The sequence below is a fragment of the Vanessa cardui genome, chromosome 2 (assembly GCF_905220365.1).
Source record: "Vanessa cardui chromosome 2, ilVanCard2.1, whole genome shotgun sequence".
Taxonomy (NCBI): Eukaryota; Metazoa; Arthropoda; class Insecta; order Lepidoptera; family Nymphalidae; genus Vanessa; species Vanessa cardui.
In genome coordinates, this window is record NC_061124.1 from 6,085,767 (window position 1) to 6,100,044 (window position 14,278).

Genomic DNA, 14,278 nt, shown 5'->3' on the forward strand with positions numbered 1-14,278 from the left:
TATACTCACTGTGTATTTGTAGGTCCTGAGTACACGTTTGTGTTCCGCCCGATACTTTGACTTTTGTGCGTGGTACTGCAGATACTTGGGCGGTTCTTCCAACTAAAATCAATCAACAAAAGATTACTTTTTACATTAATTTTCAACAATAATGAATGTCCGTGAAAATATTTATGCAAAATATTTAATGTATTTTTTAATATAAAATGATTGCAATATTTTTAAAAATATCAAATACTTAAACAATAAATAACGCCTTACAATTTCTATGAGCAAATATTTTCATTCATAAATCATTGCTAAGAATTTTTTTCTTGTATGCTCCATACATCATTCTCAAATCTCCTTTTAGGGAATGGTCGTCAGGTGTTAGACAAGAAAGTAGTCTACATTTAATTCAACAAGCAACACATGAACAGACAGACAGAGTTACTGACGCATTTATAATACCAGTATTAATGTCATTGTCGTATATAATACTAATTTATGAAGTCGTGTTCTAACCATGCCCATGTTGTGGTGGTCCATTGGGCGGAGGTGGCGGCGGTTGCGATCCGTTTTGTCTCTTCACGTAACCAAAGTTCTGTGGCACTTTAGCTTTACTAGACGAACAGCTGCTTCCATTTCCACCACTAGAGACGCTAGACGGACGCGATGATGGCCCGCTGGGTGACTGCAGCTAATGAGGAAATGACAAATTATATGATTTATCTAAAAAATAATTGGATCTATTTAAATGTAAATTTTAGTGTTTATAAATAGTTATGGAGTACTGGGCGGTAGGATTTTGTACTATTACCTATGTCCGTACCACCCAATCATTATATTTTCTACCGCCAACCATCAATACTTGATGCCACTGAAAGCCAATGTAACTAGGCACAAGGGACATAACGAGTTAGTTCTCAAGATTGGCGGTGCAATGGCAATGTAAGAAATGGTTAATATCTCTAAAAGTGCCAACGCCTATGGCTGGTGTTGTTGGTTATGTTGGTGACCACATACTCGACGGCCCATTTTCCTCCACCATTTATTCATCTCATTTTAAAAAGTATGAACTTTATAATAGCTTAAATTTTGTTAGAGATCTGTAATATTAGTATAAGTCGTCAGTTGGACGGAGGCAAATAATATTTATAAACAAAAATGTCATAATTAAATAATAAGGTTACACTATCGAGGTCAGTTTGTAATGTAACATCAGTATTATATAGTAAGGCGAACTAATATTAACCGAGCTATGTTTATGTTCGTACCTGGGAGCTTCCACCTCGCGGAGCGTGTTGATTTGATGAGTTCGACGCTGGGTACTGAAATATGAAATAAAAAGTAAAATTTTAAGGTTTTTTATATATAACTATACGTGTTAATATACTTTTCAGAAGTGATTATAATATTCTGCACCAGATATTTCCGTGTACGCTTAAGGCTAGTATTTATCGATGCTTCATAATACTTCAGGAACTCAACTCAACTTATAATCAAGAAATCTGCATATTTCGGATGCAAATTATTATTCACAAACTCGCAGTGAATCAACATTGATTAGAGGCATGATCCCTACAGTATGAAACTTACAGCCTATTTACACAACATAGATAAGCTTGGAAGCTAGGTCAAATAATTATGATATTTCCGTACCTGTGGATGTGGAGCGATGCCGAGCTGTTGTGCAGCTGTGAGCTTTTCCCTTTTATGATGTTGTGGCGAATGGTGACCGGTACGACGCTCGCCCTTTCGCCCGTGTGAAGGGCTAGGAGGAGCGGGAGCTGGTTGATTCTGAAAGAAAATCAATCAATAAATAAACAAGACATGTAACCGTTGTTATCAATTTAATCTTCTGTTGATATTCTAGCTTCATATTTATATTCACCAGTTTTAAGAGTTTTATATAACTTCGTTTACTCTTTATCACGGTTTTAATTTTGTATTTTGCTGCCTTTACAAATCACTTCTTTAATAAGTACTAGTTAAGTGAAATTTACATGGCACGATTTTTCATACGAAATTCCGCGAACATTTCCCCGGCTTTCAACTTGTTTATTAGAACGTTTAAATCGATAAATATATTCGCTCTTATACGTTGGATATTCATAATATTTCACACACCAGTGGCGGAGCTCCCACACCGGGTGAATCTGTGTATTTCTTCCACGTGGTGTCCTGTCTGGGGGCTGGTGGCTGCCTCTCCGTCTGCTGTCCGCAGTCTGCCTTGCTGCGCGTTCGGCCTACCACTCGGTAAACGACGCCGCTACCGCCTTCCATACCTCTACGAACTCCACCACGTCTGTAATAAAATTATTTATTTTTTATTTTTAATATATTTCTACAAATGGACATATAGGCGGTGTTAAATACTAAACACCAATTTACCAAACATTACGGTAAATAGTCACAAACTACTCAAAAGGAAAGGAGGTTTCGACCTAGTAATGTGATTATAACAGGCTGCGTTACTTTACTTTTTATTCGGATAATATATGAAAACTGACTATAGTAAAACAATATTTTATACTCTTAAACAAAATACATTTACTTGATTTATTATATAATAATTGTTTAAATTTAAATAATAAAAACTAAGCACATGTTTACGTCTACTACGTACGTACTACTATAATTGAACTAGTATCCATTCTATCGTTATGGGAGTAGGTTTGGAGTTTAAACAACAAATTTACTTCAACGTTGAAGAACATATACGTATGGGACAGAATTTTATACGACACGTGCATATTTGGCCATCGAGCACGAGATTAATTATAAACACCGATCAAGCATACGAAAACTGTAGTGCTGGCCCAGATTTTGAGCCTACAGTGTGAGCAACGATCCAAGAGTATGCCCAGTGGGCCATCTCGGCGTCAAATTAAGCGCTATTAGGGATGCAGCTCTTGCAGAGAGCCAGCCATTTAGATTCAAGATATTTTATTGACATTTTATGATCATGATTACCAGTAGTTTTGTTATCTTCGAAGGGTTAGCTAACAAGATTATCAGGTGAATGATCAAAAAGAAATACTTTTACCTTTATAGAAATCCATATACGAAAAAAGAATTGTTGGAACTTAGTGACTATCAACGCACTGCTTAAACTATAAGACAAAGAAACTTGAAATTTAAAAGCGAGAGCTTCGTTTCGTGTAGTGGAGAACTGGGAAAGGATTTTAATACAAACAAAAAAAAACTTTCTGATTCGAAAGCAGCTCGCTGAAATAATGTTTTAAAATATTGAAATTTTCTGGACTTTTTGCTAAATACTAAAACTTTTTGGAGAGCGGTAATTAACGGTTTTGACAGTTTTAAAATGATTTAAATTTGACATGCATTTTCACATATATTGATTTATTATTTGTGTGTTAAAATATACACAAGTGTATATGATATTTTCTAATCAAGTTATTGTACCCTCAAAATATATTTGCTTATTTTTCTTTGATATAGGTTGGACGGACTAATAGACCGCTAATGACGATAAGTAGTCACCATATGCTTTGGTGCCGTAAGTAATGTCAATCATTCCTTACATCTCCAATACGCCACTAATCTTGGGAAACTAAGTTATTATGTCCCTTGCATATAGTTACACTGGCTCTCTCATACTTCAAACCAGAACACAACAAAATAAAGTATTCCTGCTTGGCGTTAGAATATATGAGTGGGTGGTACCTCCCAGACGAGCATGCACAAAGCCATACCACTAAGTATACATCAGTAACGGGTCACCTTTCATTGTCTATCAATGCGAATGTTGTGATTCATCTTTTTAGGCCGATGTTTGATGAATAACCCTTACAGAAAGGGGCGCTGAACCCTTGCAAATGAGTCACAAACAAAAACATTCGAATATACATCTAACAGCCCTTTTAAATACTTTTTTTAAAGAAATAAAAAAAAAACTATTGGAACACCTATCTATATTTATTAATCTAATTTTGTGTATTGTTTTAAAAAAGTAAATTTTTTTATAAAAGTAAAATAAAAAAGAAGTTTCTATTTATTTATAGTTCATATGTAAAAAAATATGATAAGCTTTTCGTAAATAAAAATAAATGTTATATTCTAATAAGGTTAAAAAAGATACGTCTCACATACCTAATGTTTAATATTAATTATATATTTGTTTATAAAATAAAGTTTTAGGTCATAAAACGGTACACACTTTAAAATATGAATATTGAAATAATTAAAACATATCATAACAAAAGACACCATTTGCCTAACAATCATCTTGATTTCAGCTCCAGATACACTAGAGGCACTTACGAGATTACTACGCACGTCTATTCAAGTGATGGATTAAATACCCGACTTCACTGATGTTCACTTTAGTACACTTCTTTAGAGCACTGTTCTTTTTGAGACTTACCTTAATATTTTATGTAAGTACCTAGTATATGCTATAAAGGAAACAGTAACTCTTATTGTGTTCGCGCTTAAGTCTATTTTACGACAAATGACATTCCTTGTTTATTCTCAGGGTTTTGAAAAGTGTTTTGTTTGATGGAAGTGTTCTACAGGGTGCTTTAAGCCTGGGGCGGTAAAACAAAGGCAATTGATTTGGCTGATAGAGGGTGTTCCTACATGCAACATGTTGTGGCCTACTTTTAAACGAACGTTAATATACAGTGAAGCGCTCTCGAGTCTGTCTTAAAATATAGGCCAATCTGTAGGCAGCAAAACCTATCCTCCTGAATGTACTAACAACGAGAAAATGTAGCCTAGATTACGGATTTGTTATTTTTAAGTGGCGCATACAAATATTATAATAGGTACGAAACACGTTTATTGATTAATTACTTTGAATCGTATTTAGATAACGTCACAGTAATTTCGTAAACAGTTAAAATTCTGGACTATGAATATTTTCCAAATAAAAATGAAATTCACAGACAGAAAGTCATGATATGATAAAATTATTTTAATTCCATAATAATTAAAATTAAATATAACGAAATAAATTATTTCCAATTTAATTAAACTAATTAGTATTCCAAAATACAAAGAATGTTCATAATTAAATAACATTGCGGTTTATTCAGGGCGATCATCAATCACTCTTTATTGTACATCATTTGAGATCAATGGAGCTTTTATGCGAGGAATTAAGATCATTATTTTTACTGTAAAGGGGTCACCACTATTGGTACAGCGTTAAATGGAAATAATATTTCGAACTTTATTTAATGTTGATAAAAAACAAAATGTAATAATTACCAAATAATGAGAACATTAGTGCTGTTAAATTGAATGAAATAGATTTATATTAACAACAAAAGAAAATAAAGTAATAGTCTGTTAATGCCCACAGCTGGGCTAAAGCGCTTCTTTTGAAGGGTAAAGTAAGCTCGCTTCACCACGCTGCTCCAGAGCGGGTTGAATGTACATTTTCGCAAAGGATACGAATATACGTTTTTCATCCGAAAAATGCATTTTTCGATAGTTTTCTTCACCATTCAACAGGATAAAACCTATATTAAGTATATGGAAGCGAATGCACGCATGTGTTTGTTAGTTTGCACGATTATATAGCCCTAACATTGTATGATGTCTTATAAAATTTTAATATAATATTCAATTATATACCTACTTGTATTAAGAATCTATCTATTGTTGTATATAATCTAAATATTTAATATTCAATACAACTAAATACAGTTTATTTATATCTACAAACATAAGTAGCTAATTATTACATTTTTTAAAAAAGATTGAACTTTCCTTTTAAATGACTCAAGTTTCGCAAAACAAGAAAATAATCAACGTCAAATCATTCAACGGCTTAAGCATACTGAAGCCAAACATTTCTTGTAATCAAAAACTGGATATACCTTCGTATTTCGACAAAAGGGATTCCTGGGAGAGTTATGTAAGACGTAAAGAGGCGCTTTTATTTTTACTGATGCAGTCTGAAGACTAACCGATTCAACTGGCTGAAAAATTTAAAAGACTTTCTAAAAATGGATACCTATTTGACCTACATCGGATATAAAATGGAATCTTTAATATATGTATATCTTAAAACGTATTTTTACGTATGCAATTTATTCTTAATTTATTAAAAATCGTAAATATTTTCTCGTTTTATAATTATTAATATACATCTTGTACATAATATAGAAGCATCATTTTACAGTGAATACTGTTTTTTGAAATTCATTATTTCACAGCGCAAGGTAGACAAATTTATTTTGTATTTTAAATATCGAAACAAAACACATTCGAAACGAAAGCATATCGCTAGTTTTGTTGTTTTTTAATCCTGGGAATAACGCGTTACGCTAGTTTTTTTTTTCTCTTTTTTTGAACACCTACAAGCCAGTGAACGCAAAGGACAAAGGATTTTAATTCTTTGTAACCAGCCTTATGTGAAAGGCATGTGTATTTGCGTTATGCATTAGTGACAAATAAATACAAAAATAGTAACCACGTAGTCATATTTTTTTCTATTTATTAAAGTACGCGTTACTTGGTGGAAGGGCTTTGTGCAAGCCCGTGAGTAGGTTCCACCCAATCATCAGATATTCTACCGCCAAACAACACTTGGTATTATGGTTTTCCATTTTGAAGGGTAAGTGAGCCAGTGTAACAACAGGCACAAGGGACAGCGCTCTTGTCTATGGGCGGTGGAGACCACTTACCATAAAGTGACCCTAATGCTCGTCCTCCAACCAATAGCATAAAAAAAGTCTCTAATCCCATGAAGAAGGCCTAAACTTTACCCCGTCAACCTGCAAAGCTGCATAACTTTACCCGATAAAAGCAGTTTTTTCAAGCTCTGTTTACCAGAGAGCAGAAGTCGAAAAATAAACAATATATAATCGAATAATAATCTCAGAAGTAATATTATTTGGTAAAACATTTTAGTGACGTTTGATCTTTCATTGTTAAGGGCAAGTCCTGTGTAACTTGATAGTTACTAGATATTCAGGGGTATTAAAGCTAATCCGCTTACGTCAATGCTCGTTTATGTACACATAGCTAACGAAAAGGATTTACGGATTTGATAAATACTTTTTTATATACTTTTATTTATAATAAGAATATTATTTAATAACCTTTTGTATAATATGGTACAAATAGTTAACAATAATTTGGAAAGTTTAAACAATTAAATGATTATAATTGACCATGTAACTATAATGTGCACAAGATAGTTTCATTGTTCAAAAAAAGAAGCAAAAAGCTTTTACAAAAGTTTTCCTTTCAATTAACAAGATTAAATTAAATACAAAAGGTTGTACTTTTTACAAATGAAAAATCAATAATATTAACTTAATTGCATGAAAATTACGAGCTTTTTTTGAACAGAATACTTCAACCAAGCGGTACATTTGGATATATAAAATCATATCGCAATCTGAAGTGAAATAAAACATAGCACAGAAAGAGTCGTAAAGAATCTAAGACTAATTTATTACCACAAATTTGCATGAGAAAAATGAGATGAATTCACTAAAGGCATTTACGAGCGAATGCTTTTAAATAACGCAGAACACATCATTCTTATTAAATCGCGACTAAAAACTCTTTTCCTATACAAAATGTTACTGAGCCTTTTGAATATCTCACAGCAACAATAAAGACTGAACACGTATAGCGAAATAGCCATGAGGTGTGAACTACCCCCCACGGTTTGTCATTCGAAACATTGGTGTCTTAATGAAAACGCCGCGCCTCAAGCCCTTACTAATGATGACAGATCTGAAAGGAACTCGTAGCCTTCCCTTCAAGCCTCTCGTTACATGAACTGAGCATCTCATTATTCTCACGCCGAGAACCCCATTTTTCGTGTCGAAATGTCTAAAAAATATTCATCGCATTACCAATGCGACGATCTCGTTTAATGGCGGGTATTTCACAGTTTAAGCATTATTTTATAGTTATCTACAACTCTTTATCTTGTCCAGGAACGTGTCATGATATATTAGAACTATCAGCCAACCAAATCCCTTCATCTATATTTCTATATTATTAATAGTATTAATGAGAAAGTAGCTCTGTCTGTTAGTGTGTCTGTGTGTCTGTCTGTCGCTCTTTCACGACCAAACCGCTAGACTGAATTTGATGAATTTTAGTATGAAGCACCAGAACTTGAACTCCAAGAAAGGACAAGGCATCTTTTTTGCCTACCACAACCACCACCCTAAAACGAGCGAAGGCTGTATGAGCTGTGAGCGACTACTAGTAAAGAATATATAAACTTCAACAAAATAACATCGTACACAAATTATAAGATAATTTTAGGTTATAAATATATCATAAAATAATATTATAATATAAATGATATGAACGAATATTTTGAGAGCAATGACCCAACTAATGTCAAATATACAAAGAAATTGAAAAGAAAAACAAGCTATTAATCGAAAACGAGGTGATTTTGTATTATTAGCCCTTCGTGCTTCGTACAAAATTAAACTTGTAAGTATAAACCATAAAGTAATCATACAAAATTGCAAAACAAGAGAATTCACAATTTTCTCGTTCAGTTTATTTCAAAGTCGACTTTTTCATTAATATTTCAGGCGGATAAGCAGTGTCTCTGTAATATCCGACACTGGATTTTTATTTGTTCTCCACAATTTTAACTTTTCAGATAAAAATGTTCCTATTTTCACAGCGAGCTAATATTATACGGATGAAATTTTAAATGTGACCAGTGAACATAACGAATGAATGATTTTGTTGTTTTATAAAATTACAAATAATTATCCTTATAAGCTTCGTGAACATTATTAGCTGAAAATACGACTTGAAAAAATTGTCAGAATATTCGCTTTATATAAAATCGCTTATGCTGTTGTATACCAATGAACTTAAGATTACATTGAATTCAACTTAAAAATAATCGTCAAAATCTGTTCAAAAAAATTGAGATACTGAGATATATTTTTTTTAATATATATTACCAAAATAGTACATAAGAAAATCAGTCATTCTGTTTCCAACCTGTGAAAAAAGTGCTACTTCTACTGATTTAATTATCATAGAAATAATAAAATATAAAACAACATTTCTTTAACTTTCAACTGGAATTCAATTTAGACGATACAGCCACTTCAAAAGAGGGCACTTAAGAATTAAAACAACCAGATCTAATGTATTTTAATTTTTTTTTTAAATAAATTCTAAGAAATATATTTGAAATTGTTTATCGAAGTCCCTTGCATTGTTAGGTAAGTTTATTTATAGTCGATCAATGTTCATACTTATAGAGCTTCCGTCAATTGAAAACAGCTACGAAAACCGTGCATTGTGTTATTGTATCAGACATCCATACCGTAAACACTAAACTAATTATTAACCTATAAACCGTTTAACAATCGATAGCGAAGCCACAAATAATACTAAAGGCTACGAGAGATTAAAACAAAACATAAAAAAACGCTCGTATAAAAACCACTAACCCCAATATGCTAATCTATTAATTCATTAAAAACAATTTCTTTCGGTTGTTGTTTTAAAATAAATCCTTTTGAAACTCAGTAAATATTAGACGATGATTGAGAGTTGAAAGCGAGCTGAGTACAAGAACAAAACAATCGAATCCATGATTCACTATCGGCTAACCCCAACGCACAACGTTTACAATATACGAACACAAACAAAAATTTTAATAGCACAAGCTCGGGGAAGCGTTTTCATTTAATCGTTACACCCGACCTTGTTCGAAAGACAATGTTACAATGGACACGCACGATCAAACAGGCAATGTTAAATTGATCGGTTTATATTTATAAAACGTTAAGTTGTTGCTAATTGCTAATTTATAATAAAAACAAATACATCGAAAATTCAGATATTTTTTAGTGTAACGAAACTCTTCGAATATAATAATTAAAGTATGTTCGAAAAATCTTTTATGATATAGATTATAATGTATAATGTAGATTAAAAAATGGTGCTCAAAGATATGTATGCATTAAATAACAATAGCAATTCCAATTGAAATAGGGCTCTGGACTGAAATAATGCTCGTGGAGGTTAGGGATTTCCGCCCCAGCTTTAACCCTACGGATGCCGATGTAATAACCTTAGATCAATCGCCCTGAACGTCTTACTGTATTTTAAATAAAGAACATAAGTTTGATTATATGTTCAGATTCTTGAGAATTATTTTAATGTTGCATGAATATATGTTCTTACATGAATTATGAAATTATAACGTAAGGACTGGTGGCCACATGTCACAAAAACAATTCATTGACTTCGCAATAGTCCAGATGCTCGCGAGGTTATTGCCTTATGCTTAAGACTAAAAAGTTCCCATAACATTTACGATGAAATAATATAACTAATTATTACTAAATTCGAATATCTTACCAGTTATGTTGCAAGAAGCATTTCCAGGAACAATCAATTTTACTAACGAACTTCATATGATTTATTTCAATTTTATATTCGACTAAAAACGACTATAAGTCTACTTTGGTATAAAAAAGATTTACAAGCACCGTTACATTTATTAAAAGTCTGCAGCGAAGCGAAGACACATAGCAAGGCAACACTGATTATTATACACTATTTACGACTACAAAATTATTATCAGAGCTCTATTAAATATTTTAGCAAATTATTTATGTCCGTTTAACTTCCCGCTTACAGCATCAAGCGACTCAAGGCACAGAGCAAGTTACGATCCGGTACAACACCTACAGAACACTTATTAACACCAACGAGCCATCCGCCGATTCACAGCCCAGGATTCACGAGGGGGCGCGATCTTTTCTCGTCAAGTCTTTGTTAAGCGCGGTCCAGATCAGCGGCGCCAGCTGTGATCGGTGAGTTCGAGCGTGCGTCTGGCGACGGAACGATCGATGCCGGTAACAGATTTACATTTTCCGTAGAGAAAATCGGGAAAGTTTGTCACGTGCGTGGTAAAAGCGCGGGCGGTACGGCGCGCCCGCACGCCCGTACTGCGCGGCGGTGAGTGCCGCCCGCCCTGCCCGCGCTGCCGTCCTTGCCGTCCGGCAGAGTACGAAATAACGCATAACAACTAAGTACTACACTTTTACATTTTATACTTTATGATCAACGTTTATAGTTTAATTTTAATAAATTCGTTGTGTTTTTTTCTTTCAAAATAACGTTAAATTTATAATTATATTATAACTGTGTCAAAAGATTTTGGCCTTGTACTTTCGATAAAAACAATTCAGATATAAGATAAAAGGTTATAAATATTTGACTCTAATGCTATAATATTATATTTGAATGCGGAGGAAGTTCGATTTTAATACCGTGATCGTTAGGTCCCGAATGGTATGATGGTGTTGGGGGTGGTTAGGGTCGAGGCGTGGTAAATAGTTGCGCGCGGGGGACGGTGAAACGTAGGAGTATCGATTTTGGCCACCTCGCCCTCTCCCCTAACGCTGCGACAGTGTGAGTGCGCCATACGAGTCCTCACTGAGAGAACGTCGGTACACCACGGGTGTTCCAATACTAACAAACAATAATGTATAAAATTAACTTAAGACTGATTTTTCATTACTTTTATTTAGTATAAAAATGTGTATTTCATTGTACTCTCTCTTATAGTGCAGCATTATATATGTACGAGTTTATCGATTAATAAATTTTTTGGCAAATATCTTTTTATATAAAAATTAAAATCATTTTGTAATTAATTATTACGCCCGTCGAATTATGTTCGAATTGATTAGAATTACATTTTTGGCACATATACAAATTCATTCAAAGAGCGTTGCCTTAATATCCGAAAGTTGGGGAGGGACGACCACTTGTGGATTTGAGTGATATAATTTTTTTGAATGACAAATATCGATCCAAGTTATTAACTTGAAAAGAAAATATTTGTAAAAATATACTAATAAGTCTCATTAAGCCTGTATATAATAAATATGAACATATTGTAAATATAAATTAAAACAATTTATTAGAAACGTAACCCTAAAAGCGCAAACGTAACCCGTACGTTCCCATTACAGCAATGAATCTCATGCCTGCAGGGAGCATTTTAATTTGAACTGTAAAAAGGCTCACCGCTCGACGACCTGAGGCTCTTATTTATTGTCTAGAATTATTGCATAATATATATAAATGTCTTATGAAATAAACTGTGTTTATATATTTACCTTTCTTCGAGCTGCTGAAAGTGAGACGGCTGCTGATAATTCATCCGTCGTCCGTATATCGAAGCTCCACCTTCCGACATGTATCCGTCCATTATGTCATTATTCCTTGCACTGTCCATGTCGCTTACGTTAATTCTTCTAAGGCAGTCTCCGTCGGACATGTATCCGGAGGCAATTTCAAGATCACAGTAGTCAGGGTTAGAAAACCCAGGTCCGTAATTCATACGTTCACGCAGATTCATGTTCTCTCGACCGAAATTAGCTTTAACGGTATTCGCATGATGTGGATACCCAGGAATGTTTTTTTGTGCTAAGCCGTTCGTCCTCATCGGTAAAGTCAAATGACTGTTATAACCTCGAAGTAAAGGTCTCATGGGTAACACGTTCATTAATGGATTTTCGTCTTCGCCGAGTGAGTTATCTCGACAATGCGAGGGAGTGCTAGAACGACTGTCGTTCTTATCATATTCTGTTAAAGTCCTATTCAGCTCAAAGGTAGGTTTCGGTCCTGATTTCTCAAAAACTCTCTTTTGAGCTGCTTCCTTCTCTGAAATTTCAGCTTCGTTTATAACATTATTAATGTATGTTGCATTCATATCCAACCTTTTGTTAGGAGTCAAATTACTACTTTTTGATACTTCAGACCCCGATTCGCTCGATGGACGGTATATGACGCTACCGTCACTGGAATTTGACTGCTGTCCTGTTGTACTATGAGTGGAATTTGAATGCGAACTTTCTGACATCTGCGAAGTAGGATTTTGACTGCCAGAATTAAGCACAGGCATTGGAGATACTGCTAATGTTTGTTTTTGAGATACTTCTTTACTTAAATTAGACTGTTCTCTAGTGAACGGAAGAGCACTTACATTATTAGTGGAATTTAAACTAGAGTTGCTTTGTATTGGACTTAATTGACTATTTGTACTCTTACTTATACCGTGTCTATCGTCTTTTGAAATTTTTGTGGTACCTTTGACTGCGGCTGTTGGTTTAGGTATTCCAGTTTGATTCTGTAATGGTTGCCCATTCGTTGGCGATGGTGACTGTGTTGGATTCGGTAAATGCTTTGTATTTTCATAAGTTTTACTATCTAAATTATGTTCTATGCGTTGATCACTTAGTTTCAATTGACTTCCAGAAAGTTTTGCCATTTTTGATTCAACTTTAGTCTTCGAACTTCTTGGATGATCGTCTATTTGGTTCAACCGCGTATTACTCACAGACTTAGGTGCTGCTAATTTAGACTCCTTATCCCGTGCTGGCAATTTTGGACTACTTTTCGATTTATCATTACTAGTTGACCTTATATTAGATTTATTTAAATTACTCGAAGCTTCTTTTACAGTTTTTGTATTAACTAACTTAGATTTCACATTTTTACCCGATCTATCTTTTAAGTTTTCATTTTGTTGTCTTATACTTTTTGGTCCTACTAAATTCGAGGATTTGATATGTGTATTTGTGGTATTTGCAGATTCGTTAAGGCTTAAACTTGAGTCAGACCTCTCACTCTTCGCAGAAGAAAACCCACTGGAGGAACTAGTGCGTTTAGATACTGCTGTACTTTTATTGTTCTGTTTCTCACTACTTATTTTGTCTTGTTTGAATAGTTTTAACTTATCAAGCATCGACTGCTTTGTGGGGGTGCCATTTTGACTGTTACCAGTTTGCGAGTGTTGTTGAGGCTGAGATAAAGTCGATGGAATTTTACTACCGGGTGCAAGAAGTGACGAGTTTGGCCTTGATCTGAAACAAGCAAAACATTATTTTAAATAAAATACGATAGTACACGATAAAATTTGATTAAAAAGTAATCTTTACTCTTTATATTTTGTTTCACAATTTTGAGTTGAAGCTCATTTATTTTATTAAAAAATCTCTATTGAATTTGTTTCTTTTTTTATTTGATTTCATAACATCAGTATAATAAATAAAATAACAAACCCAGATGACGACGCTGGTGCTCGCGGTATAAAACTGACTGCTCCTTGACCGAGAGGACTTGTTGATCGACTAGAGCTCGCCGAGAGACCACTTTTGCCTAAAAGTAAACAAAATATGTTAAGATGACTTCATATCAATACAATTTGAAAGGTTATCTCTTGTTTAAATATTTATCTTTACTCTGTCAATTAGTGAGATAAAAAGTTTTGTACATTTTTAAATCGACACGGGTG

General features: G+C 33.8%; 1 protein-coding gene across 6 annotated transcripts in view; it reads right to left on the minus strand.

Moving 5' to 3' along the window:
* The window catches only part of LOC124537084 (protein sickie), a 230,553-nt gene that overhangs the window by 49,069 nt on the left and 167,206 nt on the right, over positions 1-14,278 (minus strand). For all 6 annotated transcript variants that reach the window (XM_047113818.1, XM_047113809.1, XM_047113803.1 and 3 more), the window contains 7 exons: positions 14,046-14,142; positions 12,099-13,847; positions 2,110-2,287; positions 1,642-1,779; positions 1,257-1,310; positions 505-679; positions 10-102 (listed from right to left, as the gene is read on the minus strand). In XM_047113818.1, coding sequence (XP_046969774.1) covers positions 10-102; positions 505-679; positions 1,257-1,310; positions 1,642-1,779; positions 2,110-2,287; positions 12,099-13,847; positions 14,046-14,142 — 2,484 coding nt within the window. The remainder of the gene's footprint in view (positions 1-9; positions 103-504; positions 680-1,256; positions 1,311-1,641; positions 1,780-2,109; positions 2,288-12,098; positions 13,848-14,045; positions 14,143-14,278) is intronic.